Source organism: Nesoenas mayeri, assembly GCF_963082525.1.
Source record: "Nesoenas mayeri genome assembly, chromosome: 8".
NCBI classification, from domain to species: Eukaryota; Metazoa; Chordata; class Aves; order Columbiformes; family Columbidae; genus Nesoenas; species Nesoenas mayeri.
The window spans coordinates 13663235-13680883 of NC_137554.1; the positions used below are offsets into that span (position 1 = coordinate 13663235).

General features: G+C 40.3%; 1 protein-coding gene across 1 annotated transcript in view; it reads left to right on the plus strand.

Moving 5' to 3' along the window:
• Positions 1-1322: 1322 nt before the first annotated feature.
• The window catches only part of PLPPR4 (phospholipid phosphatase related 4), a gene marked incomplete at both ends in the record, with an annotated part of 28344 nt that continues 12017 nt past the window's right edge, over positions 1323-17649 (plus strand). The window contains 2 exons of the mRNA XM_080348388.1: positions 1323-1400; positions 13418-13603. Coding sequence (XP_080204514.1) covers positions 1323-1400; positions 13418-13603 — 264 coding nt within the window. The remainder of the gene's footprint in view (positions 1401-13417; positions 13604-17649) is intronic.

The following is a 17649-nucleotide window of genomic DNA, read 5'->3' on the forward strand; positions in this document are numbered from 1 at the left end:
AAATCTTTCCTAACAGCGTTAGGACAAGACTATGTGTTGGTATGGCAACACTTGCAATCCGTTGCAGCTCTGAAAAAGTCTTTTTCAATGATTTGGAGTCAGACTACAGATTTGCTTTCCATACCTGCCTGCAGGCATGGAGCATGTTTTTGCTTTTACCCTCTTACAATGCTTCTTTGCTTGTCTGCTCAGTGCAGAGCACGGATTGGCACATCCTCTGTGCTAGAAAAGAAGCTAGTGAGAATTTTCATTTCCATTGCCATAGCACAATGGCTACAGCAGCCAAAATACTAGCACCCATCTGAACAAGAACAGCAGGCTATTTCCCATGTTCCCGCAGAAAAGGTGGGATGGGAAATAAACAATTACTGCTTGAGTCACGCTTCTCTCCGCGAACATTAAAGCTAAACACCACAATGCAAGACTAAGCTTACAGGCACAAGATAACCTTTGCAGACATTACTAATGTGCTACAAAAAATGAAAATGCTGTCCTGTACAGAGAACCCCTGCAGGCCTTATCAAGGGTACCTCTCATTGATATCAACAGGACCTTGCCTAAGAAAAGGCTACAAACTTTGATCCACAAATAGGATCTAAAAATAACACATTTCACCATGGAAACAATTGTTCAGCTTAATTCTGTTACCTTTAAGATTGCAGCAGGAACTGCACCAGATACTTCACAGATTAGATAAATCACATGCCTCAGTATCGCACATGGGGTTGAAGAGCTCAGTTTTGCCCAGTCTGTCACACCACCCCCTTGACCAGCACTGAGGCTGGGGTGAGCTGTCAACTAGCAATTTGAGCTCAAAAAGAGTACACCTTCAAGAGAACATTAGCCTGTACGGTATGGAATACCCAACGGTATTCCCAAGACCATTCCATTGCTCTGTTTCAGAGAAAGATTTCCCAGAAACACGATTAACCTCAAATTCCCCGTGGACCATCCTGTACATCCTCCTGCCTGCAGGAATACTGTTCAGGTATCCCAGGCCTGTACGCGTTCATTTGCAGATCGTTCGCTGCAGCCAAAGCTTCCCTCGACCTGAGCGCACCGCCGCGGGGCTTCGCCCGCATCCCGGCGGCTCCGACGCTCCGCGGAGCGCCGTCGTGAAAGAGTTAAGGCGGCCGAGCCCCCCGCCGCCCGCACCCCGCCGGGCCGGGCCCCTGCCCCCGCCGCCCAGCAGCCGCCTGACGTCAGCCCCGCGCACGGCGCAGGGACGCGCTAGCGGGCGGCGCGGGGCTCTGTGCGGCGGCGGGCGGAGGAGACCCGCGGCGGGCGGCTGCGAGCGGCCGCCGCCCGCAGCCCCCGCCAGCATGTCCGCGAAGGAGCGGCAAAAGGGCACAGTGACCAAGGACAGCGTCACCCTCCTGCCCTGCTTTTACTTCGTGGAGGTGAGTGGCCGCCCCCTCCGAGCGCGCCCCTGGGGAGCAGCCGCGGGGGCGGCGGGGCAGGCGCGGGGGGCTGGCGGCGGGCGCGGGGAGCGGCGCGGCCGGGAGCCTCTCGCCTTCCCCGCGGAGGGGGAGCTCGCCTCGGCACTGGTACCGCACTGCCTGATGCAAAATCCCTCTGTGATGCTTCGCCCTACTGAAATCAGCATCGAAGCCCCCCGTAAAGTGCAGGCATGAATTAACCTCATTTTTGCAGTCTTTTCGAGTGGGAATTATTTCTAAGAATAACTCAGAAAATGAAAGGGTCGCTTAACTAAACCCTGCTACATGCACAGGAATCTCTCAGGAGGAAGACATGTTGCAAGAAGAGCTGGCTTCTAGGCGATCACCGCTCACATGTCTTTGGTAGAATAAAAATCACATTTGTAAGGGAATGCTTAGGAAAATAGAAATGTTCTCAAAATGATAATCAGTGGTGTGTTTTTACTGACCCCTGGATTACATGCTGCTTCTAGCAGAGCTAAAAATGTCTGTTTTGAAAAATGGAATGAGGTTCTCAGCACATCTTAAAGAGCAAAACCTGCTATGGCTGCTCAGCTGGTAGCAGGTGAAGCTGCAGAGGCACTCGCTGCCTGGTGTCACTTGGAGGCATTTGGCACCCCCTGGAAAGTACAGTCACTTACATACTTCTGTAGGATCATCAGTAGACACAGTTTAAGCTTAAAGAAGTCAGTGTTATGTGAATGTGCTTCATGGCATAGCAGTAAGAGGGAGGTAAAAATGTTTTATGGCTTGAGCAAAGTGTTTCAGGTGACCCCGTTCACAGGGAGGTGATAGAGGCACTTTGAGGCACCATGTAACGTACCTCAGAGACTGTTAAAATAACATGTGGTGGTAAAAAATGGTGTAAGTTAACTATAACTGGTATCTAGATAAAAACATAAAAATACATACAATACTTAATGTATAAAATATTAAAATATAAACATTGGTTGAAATATAAAGCAAAAATGTTCTTTCAGATGCACTTGAAGGGCTTTGGAAGTTCTCTGGGAGGCAGACGGGGTCAGGTTGAAAAGGGATTTAGGTACAGTGTGGTGTCTCTGTCCCCTATGCTCCCTAAGCACCTAGACATGGTCAGAAGCCTGACCCAAAGTAAGCTGTACCAGCTGGAAAGCTTTGCAGAGGCTGGGTATATGGAAGCATCAGATGCAGCCTATCAATGTCATTAGGCCTGCTCAAGAAAAGCCCTTTGATGGAAGGTACTTACTGGGACGTATATCTTACATTAGCTTTGCATAGGAGTGAAAGGTCAAGTGTGGAGATGCCCCTAAAAAAGAGAGCTTTCTCACCCTCTATGCTATCTTTATTGCTTTGGGACTCCCAAGAGCAAGGAGATTGCTGGACCTTAGCTTAGGCGTAACTCTACTACAGGAGACGATGTGGAGATCCTGCAAGACACAGGTGCACTGTGCTGTTTGGTGGGCTGTGCTTTGGCATGAAGTAAGATGAGTTAGAGAGCAGCAGTACAAAATGTGTGCCTGCTGCTCAAAAGAGTTGTCTTATATAATATTAATTGCATACTTACAGTTCCCCCAGAAGCTCCATGTAGCTCTTACAAGGAATAAGACAGGATTCTGTGAGCAGTGAAGAACCTGGGCTAAGCTCTGTGTACAGAGTCTGGTCTGGACTGGTGTGGACTCTTAAGACCTTCAGCAAGTCATTTACAGCTAGATCTAACACCCAGCTGTTCTCAGAGGGAGTCAGAGTCCTCACTTAAGAGGATGGTCTCCTAATGAACTTTTAGGATTTCTACGTTATTCAGTCACAGGAGCAGAATCTAGAGGCTGTATGAGCCCTTCGACACCAGGAGCAAGGTCTAATTATTGAACTACAGACTTACGGCCCCTCTTCAACTGATGAACGTGTAGGTACGTAAAAGGAACATCAAGAGTAAAAAAACTGACTGCAATATACCTGAGCCTAAACATTGATTAGGAAGCCCTTTGGTGAGTTACCAGCCTTCTCCCATTACACAACAAGAGGATTTGAAACCATTTTCCACATTTCAGTTGACTACTCAAATCACTTGAAAGGGTGACAACAATTCATGTGATATTTAGGAAGAAACACCTTGTGTTACTTGTGTCCAGCCACCCTGCATTCACCCACGTGGGCACTAGTTCTAATGAGACTAATGAGAATGCTTTTCTAGAGCTTTATAGCACAAGCAAATGCTAGCACTACAACAGAATCAGGAAAAGTATGTGATGGCTTAGATTCTTCTGTTGTGATGGGCTCAAGGAGAACCAAAGATTGAGTTGTACCTCATAAAAAGGGAATTAATCGAAGATAATTTAATTGCTATAAGAAGTTTGTAACTGTAAGGGATAGAGGAGTTACCCAGTGTGGCTGACTGGCCTTACTGTACAATATGGTTTTCCTTTGTAAACAGGAGGCTGAATTCCTAATGGGATTCAACAACAGATAACTACTTAAAAACAAAACTTACCCAATTTCATTACGACGCTCTGATTTTTAAAGCTTTTAGTTTCATGAATAGTGGTTGAATTAATGATGGGAAACAGGCTTTCAACCTCTCTCTGAACGCTGCCAATTCTTTAATATATTTTCTTCTGCCACTCATCACTTCTGCTTTCTCTGTCCCATTTATGGCAGATAGTCCTTCCCCACCCTGAATTGCAACAAAAAAAAATGACACATTAAGTTTGCACCTTCAAACATGAAAATTAGTGTTCAAAAAAGTGCAATTTTTTTCTCTTAAATGCTAGACAAAAGGAAAGGCTTGGAGAAAAGGATGTTGGGCCAAGGGTGAAGTCAAATTCCTGAAGTGGTAGGAAAGGGATTAATTTATATTATAGAAATAAAATATACAGTTAAAAATGAAAATAATCTGTAATAACTAATATACTTCAGGGAGCAGAACAAGTAAAGATAGATTATCTGCTTCAGAAGGACCTCGTCTTCAGAAATAGCAGCAAACAAATACAGTTCTGACACTGAGGGTTTTCTGCTATGAAGATTCTCAAGAATGTTTTATAAATGAGACTAGCTCCTGTAAACAAATGTGTTTGGTGGCAGCAGCTTTCAGGATTTGATAAAATATGATTATGTAGAATGTATGCAAGCCAACTAATGTTAACTTCAAAAGAAATACTCTGGTCATTATTTTGGTTTTAGTCTAAGAATAATTCAAACTAGCAGATTTTACCAACAACAGAGTTAAAACATAAAACTAATATGCCCCTCTCAAGATCACTGTTACCACTAGAACTATTCTTCATTTACACAGGGAAAGCAAAAGGAGAATCGGGCTAGAGCTTTGTTAGACATAGAAGTGAAAAGAAAATAGAAGAAAATTAAGAGATGTAGCTTCTGAAAAATGTGGATAGGTCATTCTCTAAAAACAATAGAGGCAAAAATGAGCATTATGAAGTGACTCTTAACACATTTTCAGTTACATATTTTCACATTTCATGATTCGTAAAATAACTTGATGATTTATCCTATGTATCATAAGAATGTTTTAGAGGTTATTTTAACACACTCCTAAGAGCTGAATAGTTCTAGATTGCCTTGTGCATCAGGCTTACCTGAAGCATGTGGTCATCAGCACTGCAGGGCAGTTTGGCATGTTTTATTCCTAATTATGCTTGTGGCATTTTAGGGTTCTGTAGACTGTGGGTTATCTGAACTTCATTTGCATATCTGAGAAAGACAAAACTTGCCATGAAAATTCATAGTCCCACTGGTCTAGTAGGAATTCATCTTCATGATACAAAATCTACAGTCCTCTGGGAAGTATTGAAAATGAGTATTCCTGGAATAAGTTTTGCTTTTTTGTTAACTGCCTTTCTTTTCAGCATATTCAGAGTATATCGTGTACATTCACTTTCAGAAGAAACACATGTCCTTTACCTTGAATCTGGAAAACTTCCAGGGTTATGTAGTTTCTGTTCCTGGCAGAATGGTCACACTTCAGAGGCAGGACAGACAAATACATTTCTTCTTGGTGAAGGAAAGACTGTCTTCACTCATGGTATCCCACTTCAGAAACTTCTGGTTTAAATCCTGTTTTCACAGAAGTTGCTATGATTTTTTCCTTTGACTTTTGTGCCACTGTTGCTTCATCCCGTGCCCCAGATGTGGAAAAGCAAAAGGCCAAGGTGTTGTCAATCTGAGTGACTCAATGCATACATTCTCCAGCTGAATTGAGTCCCTGTGGCACCACCTTCATCTGGTGGTTGCTTAACTTCCAGGGTCTAAAATCAGACACATTTCAGACAATATCCCTTGTTACGGTTAATTTTTTTCCTTACATCATCTTTTAGGCTCTTGTGTATGATGCATGCATACAGATAGCTGCTTTTTCTACATTTTCAAGAGCACAGCCAGGAGGTGATCACACCAGCGTTGTTTGGAAACACTTCTTTCAGTACTGGAAGACCACTTATATTTCTTCTTCCCCAAAGGAACTGGAATTCTCACCAGCAGAAATCAAAGTTGTGTTGTCATTGTAGTACTCCAGGCTGCAAAACACAGGAGGTCATCAGTTTCCACTGAAATAAGTGCATGTAGAGAATGTTCACCGTATCTCAGCACCAGATGCTTTATTTCATTTTGTTTCTAACATACACTAACAGAGCTAGGTTTGCAACATCAAATGTTTGTACACACCACTTGATACCTTGGTGACACTTCTCAGTCAGATCTGGAATTTTTTTTTAGCAATTCAGCCATGCATGACCCCCACATTTAAATTATGCACTTTGTCACCTGCAAGTCATGGATAGGAGTGACTGCAAAAGGCACAAAAAGCCAAGGGAGAGAAGTGATTAGAATAAAAGTAGTGGGAGAATAGGCTGTAAGGCTATATCTTTCTTCCTAAGACCAGGATGTTTGGATCTACTGTAAGAGTTAAACTACACTGCTGTGTCTTGGAGCCACACTGTAGTCCCATTTCTCTCTAGATGGGTTTTCTGTTATGCTTAAATTAGGCTGTGGAATGGGGGAAACAACAAAAAACCCCAACTGTAGAACATCAAATTGTCCCCATCCTGTGGAAGTAGCATAATACTTTCTAAATACATAGATTTTTCTCTCAAAAGAGTCAATCATGTGTGAGGGGAGAGGAAGAAGGAGAAACACACTTAACAGTCTGCTCATTGAGCTGACTTTGGTGTGTGACTGACTCACGGAGGGCAGATGTCAGATTCATTTATAACAGTGCACTAGAGACAAGCATCCCCAAAATATTAAGGGGCTATCTGAGGCTTGAGGAGGCTGCTACACATTCAAAGCATCTGTGTAATTATTTGGCCGAGTGATCAACCTTGCATCCTCTACATCAGTTCTGTGCTTATAGAAGAGACATACAGCCTGCATACTACCAGCTTTTAGCAAAAGATGAGCAGAAAAGGGGAACAAAAAGGGAGGCGTCAAGCCTGTGCCAAGACTGTCGTGGGAGAAAAAATGCAAATGCCACATGTTAGATCTCCCTCTGTGTTTGGCTACTTAGTTGGCAGGTGTAGAGTTTGAGTAGTCCATAGTGAAACAAGGCCCTTTCCAACCCTGGACCATCCTCCTCACCTAATACCCCAGTAGCAAAAGGAAGCTTGAATGCATGAGAAAGTAAAGGAGATTAATTTTTCAAAATGATTACCTTTTCCAAAAGTAGAAAAAAAATTATAGCTCTCTGATTTTCTTCTCTCATTTTTAAAGATCTGTTACTCTGCAGTCAAAACTAATAAATGACAGCCTATTGTGGAACCTTAGGTACACAGATGCTGAGCTGTTACAAACATTCTATCTTGACTGATGATCTTGTCAGTTTGTAGGAAAGGAGTTCAGAAGTGGCAAAACAGCATGGGAGTGAGGCCCTGGAGAAGGGTTGGCACCCACACAGTTTTTTGAATGTATGTATGGAAACCCATGTGTTTTAGAGAGTAGAATAAATTGTAGTATTGTGTAGGGATTGGCAGTTTTGGCCCATAGAGATGGGGTTTTTGAGGAAATTTCTATCTGAAGTTTGGTGACACTCTGGTCGAAAACCAACCACCCTCTTTTGAAGTGTTGCTGTTCTTGATTTGCCATAACCTTGCAGCAGGAGCATAAGCTTCATAATCCAGAGTAGATGCAATATCCTAAATCTCACTGTTTGTAGTTATTCATTGATTATAGCTAATTATTGATTTAATTAATAATCATAATTAACTGTAATAATAATTAATATAGAGACTCATCAATTACTTTTGAAGTCACACTGGAAAGAAAAGTATTAATGGTGTTTATTGTGTTGTAAAATTTATGTGTAAGGATTTGCTCTCTACTTAAGCATATATACTTAATTAAATTGAAATATTTTAAAAGTAGTTTTAGATTATTCCTGGTTGAGAATTTTTTTTAAACAATTTTTATTCTGTTGGTTTTTCCACGTCAAAATGCCTGCTTCACTTACATTTATCAAAAAAAATAAAATAAAGCACTTTTAGGATTACCATGCATGCAGTTTGACTTTGAGACTTCTGAAATAGGAACTTTATCACTGATGTATCTGTACTATTTTTGGTCTTACACATACTGAGAGGTTTTCTTTTAAGATTTGGCAAAGGATCAAGAGGTTTGAGGAATTGCATTAAGATATCTGTTGTATTTCTAAAGCTAAACTCTTAACTGGCAGTCACAGAACAATTTGATTAAACTCTAAAATCAATACTGGAAATAAGGATAACTTAATTTTCCAAAATGTTAATGATAACAGATTTAAGTGACACCTGGGATTTGAAATTAAACTGTGAGTTGAAATTAAATCCAACAGTGTTAAATCTAAGAGAAGACTGACCATCATCCCATGTCTCCGCAATTAATTTCCACAGAACTTATACAATGGTGAGATAAAAATCCTTTACAGAAAAGACAAATTCCTTACAGTTTTGGGCCACATAAAACCAGCATCCAAGAAAGGAACAAGAAGCAGCAGAAACTGAAGTCCAGAGATAAAAGCAAAAAGCCTTTATACAGATATAAATTTTAGGCTTCTGAAAAGCCTGAATGCCTTCTCTTAAAAGCCTGAGGCATTTAAGAATTAAGTTTAGAACATTACAAAAAAAAAAAATCTACAAGCCTGACTTTTAGGTCAAGCAAGTCCCCTGCTCTACAGCCATGCTGTGCTTAGCACCATCTCCCAGAAGTCCTCATGACAGCCCAGTCTGCAATGCATTTGAGCTTGTGCTTGATCTTAATCCCAGCCCTGCACAGCAGCCTGGCTGAGGCTGAAGATACAGCACTGGTGTAGCTAAGCAAGAGCCATGGTGAGGAGCCCATAGGTTCTTAAAAACAACAGAAAATGTCAGAATTTGGGCTGACCATTTTGTCTTCCTGACCTATTTCTGGAAGGTATTCAGTCATAGTCATGGCCTCAGTATTAATTCCTGTCAGGATAAAAGAGGCCTGCCCTCCTTCCATTCTCTCCTGTCTTTTGTGAATCTCACAGCAGAGTATAACAGGACAACGGCCAGGGCAGTTGAAAGCTGCAATCTCTGTTAGTGGGTGGCTAAGAATAGGAACACCTTGTCTCCTCCAACCCACCGCAGCCCTGGTTTTTGTCTCATCCATCTGTTGTGCCTTGTCATTTAGACCATGAATTCTTTGGCACAAGGACTGACATTTATGATACATTTTAATAGAATCTTCCACAATGCCACAGCCTTGCACATAGTTATTAAATAGACCATTCTTCTCCCAAGCATTTGGCTGTTATTTTTTCCATGGGAAGAAACCAATGGCATTCGTTAGCTAACTCTTTGAGGCAGTCCTGTTTATTTACTTGGTTGCTTAGAAAGATGCTCTGATTCCCAGAAAACAAGAGAAACACTGAGAGGAAGCTCCCATGCTCAGGAATTGCTTGTTTGCTGTGAAAGAGTTGCAGAATGATCTAAGAATTTCTTGGCCATCCAAGCCTAAAAATACGAAAGATCCAAATAGCACATCAGGCATCTCTTAACCTTTTTTGACAGGTGAGCTAGTCATACTACCTTTATTCTGCATCTAGCTGATTGTGCCTTGACTTCCTCTGAAAGCTACATACATATTCCTTCTCTCATTTCTGCCTATCTTCTATACAGGCAGGTAAAGCTAATCAGTTCCACAGCCCTTGTATTTGCATCCAGTCTCAAGGAAAATCACTCAAGTCATTCTGGCCAGCACACTGAGCAGTGACTTCAGTATTCAGCTACAATTATAAGAGAGGCATTTCATTTTTCACCCCACTTAGCCTGGCTGAAATATAGCCAAGGCTAATCAGTTTTGTAACCCATATTTAAAAAGTGTCTGCTGGTAGCCACCAATGCAGCCCAATGCACCACCACCACAGCATCTGGATATGAGTTCACAATAAGAGATATTGCCTGTAGTGCATTTTAGCAAAGCAAAGTGAGGTCACATAACTGCAACCTGCAAAACGGATTCAGATATTTGGGTATGTGACACTCCATGGTTGCAATCTCACAAAGCCCCTGGATTTTAAGATGTTATAATATTCTCCTGAAGATAAATATGGACTCCTTGCTTAGTTAAGTGCTGGCAAATATAAGGATTAGATGTATAACTACAGTTTTAGAGAAAGAGAATTTATGGAAGCTACTGATTCCCAGATAGTTTTGAATTATGTTTGTATCCGATTGCATGTTCTTCAAGGTAAGAGAGAAACTGGGGCAGGAGAGGGTGCTAATTTGTTGCTTTTCTTGAGCCTCACTATCTATCTGCATGGTGTCATTTAGGAAACCATCAATATCTGATGGCTACTGACTTGTCTGTAATGCTTGCAGATAGAAAGTGGTTTTAGTGGAGCTTTGATTATGTGGAAATTCTCCAAGGGGAGGGAGCACCCTGAATTATAAACCTAGGGCTCTGCAGGGACCCTGTGGAATAGTAAAGTTAAGGGTCCTACATTTTAACTCAAGACCAAGCAGTTCAGTGTTTCATATGGAACAAGAGGGTGTGTGCCTGGTGGAAGGCCAGAGACAAGTCGGTGCCCCAGATACTGAGCCGTCCAGAGGACAACCTTGTGCTGTTTAGGGATCCCGACACTCCAGTAAGATTCTCCTGCTAAGGTTCGGCCTTCCACTGCCCCATTTGCAAGACCTCTGCTGTCATACCAGACCTGTATTCCTGCATTACAGAGGGAGTGATGTGGAGGAGTTACAGGTGCAGGATAAGAGATGAAGCATATGCTGGTACTGAAGACATCACGGCTATAAACAACTCGCCCAATGGTTGCATAAAGACGTGCAGAACTGCAGCTGGCAAAACTGATTTTAGGGGTAACAAACAGTACAAAGAACAAGCATCCAACATATGTAAACCAGGTAATGTGAAAAGACAGACTAAAAGAGAAAGAGCAAGTGCAAAAGTGTATTAGCACCAAAGTGGTTCCTAGGGTGAAGAAGAACCACCATCAACATCATACTGCTCCTTACAAATGATTTGGGATGCACTACACTGGAGTCATAAGTAGCTCATTTAATACAGTAACTACTTGTTACTACTACATATGGATCTAAAAATCATGCAGACTTGTATCATACAGAGGTAGATGAAAGTGAAACAAATTAGGCATAGCCTGGTATCTAAGGTCATTAGAAAAACTGCTGTTACAGTTAAACCAAATGAAAACAAAGCTCCAGGCACAGCTAGACAAGTAGAGATGAAGCACCTGTTTTGGGGGAACCCCTGGTATCAATACAGGCTAGGGGTTGAAGGGACTGAGAGAGCCCTGTGGAGAAGGACTTGTGGATACTGGTGGATGAAAGACTGGACTTTGGGCCAGGACCAGCATGGCTTCCATGCATAGGCTATATCATATGACCAGTGACAAATTGTGCTGGCACTGTGGGTCCTGGGTAATCTTAAGCCTCACAAGTAAACCAGGAGCACCCCAAAACAGTCCCAGGAGCAATCACGGCATGTCCTACAGAAGAGTGATGGGCAGTCTGAAGAACTGTTATCTCCCACCTCAGAACTCCTCTCACAGCCATCTATTCTTTGAGTTCTCTCCAGTATGTGACATATGTCTTGTGGATCTTGACCAGAAGGAAGATTTATTACATATCCCATCAGTTCAGAGAAGTTATTGTACTACCAAATGCTATTTTGGTTTGTCCCATGCTACTTAACAAACTGGAGGTTTTCAACAATTATTTTCCTCCTTACAAGATCTCTAGGTCTTTACATCCTTGTTGGGCTCTTGGGAAGAGAGATCATTTTTTCTCATGCTTGGACAACGCCTAGCTCAATACAGAAAAATCTTTTAAAATATTAATAACATTAATTATTATTAATAGCTAAGTTCTATGGCTTTAACAATGTTTGGAACTTATAGTTTAAGTAAATAACAGTGTTTGTTCATTTGTTTTTTTATAAATAAACCCCAAATCAAGCCTTTTCAGCAGCTATGCTGATTATTGTCCTGACTTTAAAGATTCTAAGCTAGAGTTGGCTACTTGGGTCAAACTCTACATTTACAGGTCTAAATTACAAACTTACCAGGGATCTTTCTCCACTACCCAACCAAGGAAGTAAGAGTATGAAGACTTACTAGTCAAGATATGGGAACTGAGGTTGGGGGTTTTATTATTCTAATTAGGAAGAGGAAAATTCCTATTCCATTTTGTAATTAAAACAATACACATTCTACTATCTAATTATATTTGACATTTTCAAGGTGTTGGGAGCTGAAGTCTATAATTACAGAATGACTGCTGCCTTAAGCAGAACACTCCATAAATATTCATATATTAAATAGCCAGATACACTATTTAGAAGATTTTAGAAGTGTTTGCTTTTTTTAAGACAGATTTTATATTTGTATTTTTAAAAAGATAGGAAGAAAAATGTCCTGTGGGATCTGACATACTGTATATAGCAAACTGACTATAAACCTATTCATTAGTATTGTAAGCAGTTACATTGGAGATTCATAATCCTTTAGAATTATTTCTTTTCTTTTAGCAGAATGGCTAATTACAGACAGAAATAATATGGGAGTCCTGTAGCGAAGTCATAAGACAGTAAAATGCAATTCCTATGATTCCTTGACTTTGTAATTAACAATAAAATTACAGCTTGCATACAGTAGTTTAAAAAAAATAAAAGTTATCCACCTATGTTATTTATTGTCTCATTATAAAATATCACCTTGTATATTACCTATTTTTGATTGTTCAGTATTGCCATTTAAAGCAGTTGCCTGCCTAAGAATACCATAACCAATGGAGAGGCAGACTTGCTGGTAATGCAGAGCCTGTTGTTCAAGGAGAGGCTTTCCTTTTCTTGACATGAGAGAAATAGAAAAATACATAATGAAGATGAAACTCAGAGTGCAAGATCTGCCTACTCTCTGTTTCCATGCTAGGAAATGAACCTCTGGGGACATCTACATAAACGGGCATAATTTCTGAAAAGAAGGGCAATAGGCACTTTGCCTGTTTTGTCCATTTAGCTCATTGGAATATGTTTGTGTCCTGTTATGTTTTGCCCCGTGGGATCTGGACCCTGGCTAAGTCATTAGGTGTGATTTTCAAATAGTTAATGATAAAAGACATTGCAGATATTTCAAGAGTTCTTTGCAAACAAAAACTAAGTCACCTTAAAAAATACATATTTAGATTCTAGGGAAGCACTGGATACTGTTTTTCATTAACTCTTACTTTGAAATGTAATGCAAGCTGGCTTTGATGTAAACACTGTCATATCCATGACAGAGAGTTGCTAAAGGACCAAAAAGAGTGATGACGAACAGCAGAATGCTGAGGCCCCATGTGGGAGACTGCAGTCCTGGTACTTCCTTTAAAAAGAAAATAATCAAAGTTTGTCTATTAATGATTCATAGATGAAAAGGCTAAATTATGTGAGCTGAAGGCTGGATCCGGTGTTTTAACGAGCTTTGCAAAAGCAATGGTATCCATTTCCAAGTAGTAATTTGTTGCTTTCTTCTCTTCTAGTTGCCCATATTGGCATCTTCTGTTGTTAGCCTCTATTTTCTTGAACTTACTGATGTCTTCAAGCCAGTTCACTCTGGATTTAATTGCTATGACAAGAGTCTGAGTATGCCATACATTGAACCTACACAAGAGTCTGTTCCCTTCTTGATGTTGCTTAGTCTGGTTTTTGCTGGACCATCAATTACGGTAAGTTTGAGGTGCCACTGTCACTTATTAAAGATTTTGAACAGAGTTTCAGTTGTCATAAAGAAAATAGCTCCTTTCTTTTCACTTAGTCTGCAGTGTCATCCAGACGAATTACCCTAGGATTTTAAATTCATCTTCTATTCTTCCATAACAGAAGGAGACACACCTGTAAAACATTCCCTGTAGCACTTCATCTGTTCCCACTATCCTGTGTTCAGTTTTGTGCCCTTCATTACAAGAAAGACATTGAGGTGCTAGAGAGCGTTGAGAGGAGGACGGTGAAGCTGGTGAGGGGTCTGGAGCACAAGTCTGGTCAGGAACAGCTGAGGGAACTGGGGCTGTTCAGCCTGGAGCAAAGGAGGCTGAGGGGAGACCTTATTGCTGTCTACAACTACCTGAAAGGAGTTCGTAGCATGGAGGGTATTAGTGTCTTCTCCCAAGTAGCAAGTGATAGGACAAGATGAAATGGCCTCAAGTTGTACCAGGGGAGGTTCAGATTGGATATTAGGAAAAATTTCTTCACTAAAATGGTTGTAAAACACTGGAACAGGCTGCCCAGGGAAGTTGCTGAGTCACTATCCCTAGAGGTGTTTAAAAGACATGCAGATGAGGTTCTTAGGGACATGGTTTAGGAGTGAACCTGGCAGTGTTAGGTTTAATGGTTGGACTCAATGATCTTAAAGGTCTTTTCCAACCAAAATGATTCTGAGATTCTATGAAATCTAAAGACTTTACCTTTATATAAATACTAGAGGGAATTCAGTGTGTCTGATTTTAGGCAGCTGAGATAGGAGCCTTATTCTCACACCACTGCTGTTTGGCAAATAAAGAGAAATTCACCTTGAGTGGGTGATTCCATACACCTGAAAAGCTGAATCAGCCTTCTGAAAGGGTCTTCTCTCCCCTGACAGCAATGACGGCACATCTCGGTTCAATACTTCTCCAAAGCCAGCTGGAAATGTATCTCTGCTGCCTGCTCCACTGAATTCCCTTAAATTCAACCAGTTCATTCCTTTTATAATACTAGCCAATTTGCAATTACAAATTCTATAAAATATGATGCTCATATAAAAATCATGAAGTGCTGTTCTCTCTTTGCTTTCCAGGATGCTTGTTTTTTATTTGTCTTTTTTTAAACTGAACTGTTCTTACCATGTTTGATTTTGGTTGCTTTAGAAACCATTTTTGAACGATCTTACACAACCATGAGGCTAAAAATTGTACTAGTTTAGGAACTGGGAGCTAAGAGTCTCAGCATTCCTGGTGCAGACACTTGCAGTGAACACCAAATACTGTGATAAAACCAAAACTTGTTGGTATTGCAGTGGCTGGGTTTCTTAAATTCAGACAGTTTCTGATAACAACAAAGTGGTCTATCCTGAAACAACCATAGAAGGAATCTATATAGGGTCACTTGGGCCACAGTAGAGGGGTAAAAGCTGATTTTTTACTTCAGAGAGTTTATGTAAAGCCTCAGTAATATCAAACACCTTTATTGGAGATGAAAGATCTCCATTTCATTACAGAGTGTTTATTGAGGGCTTTGGTTACAGCTAAATTATTTCAGCATTGCATGAAATTTTGCAGTATAAAACATTATTCCTGCTTGAATCAGTCTCCCACCAGCAGTACAGACAATTAACCAAAACCACCCCATGTGAGAAACTCAGACCCACACTTAAGCATGCCTATAAAACATAAGATTGGTAAAGAAAGTAAATGCTGAAGCTTCAAAGTACAACTGCTTTAAAGCTTCAAGCCTTTGAAGGTGTAGTTCATTTGTATAAGTATGAGCACAAATGTGGTGCTTCCAATAGTTGGAGAATGGGCTCCAATAGTGCAAAATACACAACCTTCTTTAATAAAAGGCACTGAAGATGGTGTAGAGCATCAGCTCTTTGTTATTCAATACCACTTGTGCAGTAAAAAACTAGGGATTTTTGTCCAAACCTTCGCATTTTCTTTGGAAAAACAGGCCAATGAAACTCAATACAAAAAGATTACAATTATGCCATTGTCATCTTGAAGAGTTTAAATTATATAATTTAGTTTTCATTAACACTTCAAAGAATTACACACTTTATAAAGCCTGTAAAATATAGAAAAGCAAGCATGAGCTATGTGAGGAATTGAGGATCTCCAGTAACACAGCATATGGTAACCTCTGTCTGCAGTTCAGATACTTACTGCAGTATGAGGCAGAAGTTCATCAAGACTCAATAAAATACATGTGCAATTAAGCCACATTTTAAATATTACCAAAGAGTGTAAATAAGAAAAAAAAATAATGAAAAAGCAGGGGGCAGAAGACAAGTTAATTGCAGTCTCTATCCCTGCTTAAAGTCTTGTATAAATATTAGAATAAGACTTAATGTTCTCCTAAATTATTTTTGTTGATATACTCATTTTTTCCCAAGACTGGAGAACATATTATATCTATTCACCTTATAGGATTTTTTTTTTTTACAACATATTTAGCATTTTGTAATTTATTTTGCCAAGCCATTATTGCAGGAGGACCTGTGTGGATTTGGGGTTTTATGGGTTGATTTTTTCATTTGGGTAGGGGGTTTTTTTGCTCATTATTAGTGACCAGCAACTGCTTTTAACAAGGTCTCTTCCACAGCCCTGAAGTGCTACAGAAAATTACTAGCTGTATTATTGACAGATGTCTTATGGCATAGATGAAATTTTCTACATGTATTCATAAAGGACAGGAAACTTCAGTGTGGAACAACTGGACTTGTACAAAATTGCCAACATGGATATTTTTTGTCTGGGATATAGATGTACCTGAATTGCAACACCATTTCCATTTACGTCAAAAAACTCTGAATCTGATTCTCTGACATATTTTCTCTCTAGTTGCTCAATCAAAAATGTTAGGACCAGTTATTTAATTACATCAGTGTAGGTTCAAACTCTTATCAGCCACTGACCAAAAACCTAAAGTTAACACCAATGTGCTTTCTAACAGAGGTCACCAGGAAATTAGACCACATTGATGTGGGAAGTCAATTTGCAAGGAGAGAAATCCACTGCTGGCAGTTTCAGTCCTCCTGCCTCCTCTACTGCTGGAGCTTATTTCCTTGGAAATACAAGCTTCTGAATTTTCCTTGACATAAGCCTTGCTGTTTCCCTGTTTTTTCTTGTATCATACAAGCTAATCCACATCTCTGGTGGTTTTCCCCATGCCAGACATTCCTTAGAGCTTACTGAAAAACTATTAGAGTTTCTCTGTATTTTATGTTTGAAGTACTTCTGATTTCTCTGGGAAAAGTTTTAGCTCTAAATTAATCAAATGAAGACAGATAATAGTGACCACAGTTCTCATCTAATTAAAATTCCTTAAATAACCCTTACCACTAACTTTTCCATGTAATGAGACTTCAGTACTTCATTTTTTTCTGGCAAAGAAAGGAAACCAAATTATTAAATCTTTAGCTAAAAAGAGTTAGACTAAGCTTGTCCATTGTTTCTCCCTTCTCCCAGGGTGAAGGGTCTGAGCATGCACAAATTTCACTAGTAATTACAGCAGATTCAGCATAATTCAGATGCTTGAGCCCTCATTGTATTGTAAGCTTTGTGCATTGCACATAGTAGTTTTCAATGCATCTGTGGATAGACAAGTTGAATCTCCTCTTAGTGCTGAGAACTGCCTCATTAATTTCAATATTTCAGCCCAATCCTCATTCTGAACTCTGTACAAGCCCTGTACAGATTTCCAAGTTGTTGTACTCTTTAACAGGGAAAACCATCTAACCTCTTCATTTGTATTCTAGACTCTTGTCTAGGGCTTCAGTCATAATCCATTTTGCTTAGTGTGGTCAGAGGGTCCACAAGGACAGAAAGAACTTTTCCTACTGCTGTTAATCTGGTTAAAACCCAAGCCAAATTAAACAATTACTGAAGAGCAGGCTGCCATATAATTAGAAGCTGCTAGGGATTGCTAGGCTTGAGGCCAAGACAGAGTGCTAAAACTACCTTAGGAGCACAAAGATATTGTGTTGGCTCTGGATTATTTGAGAAGCGAGATTTTCTAATTA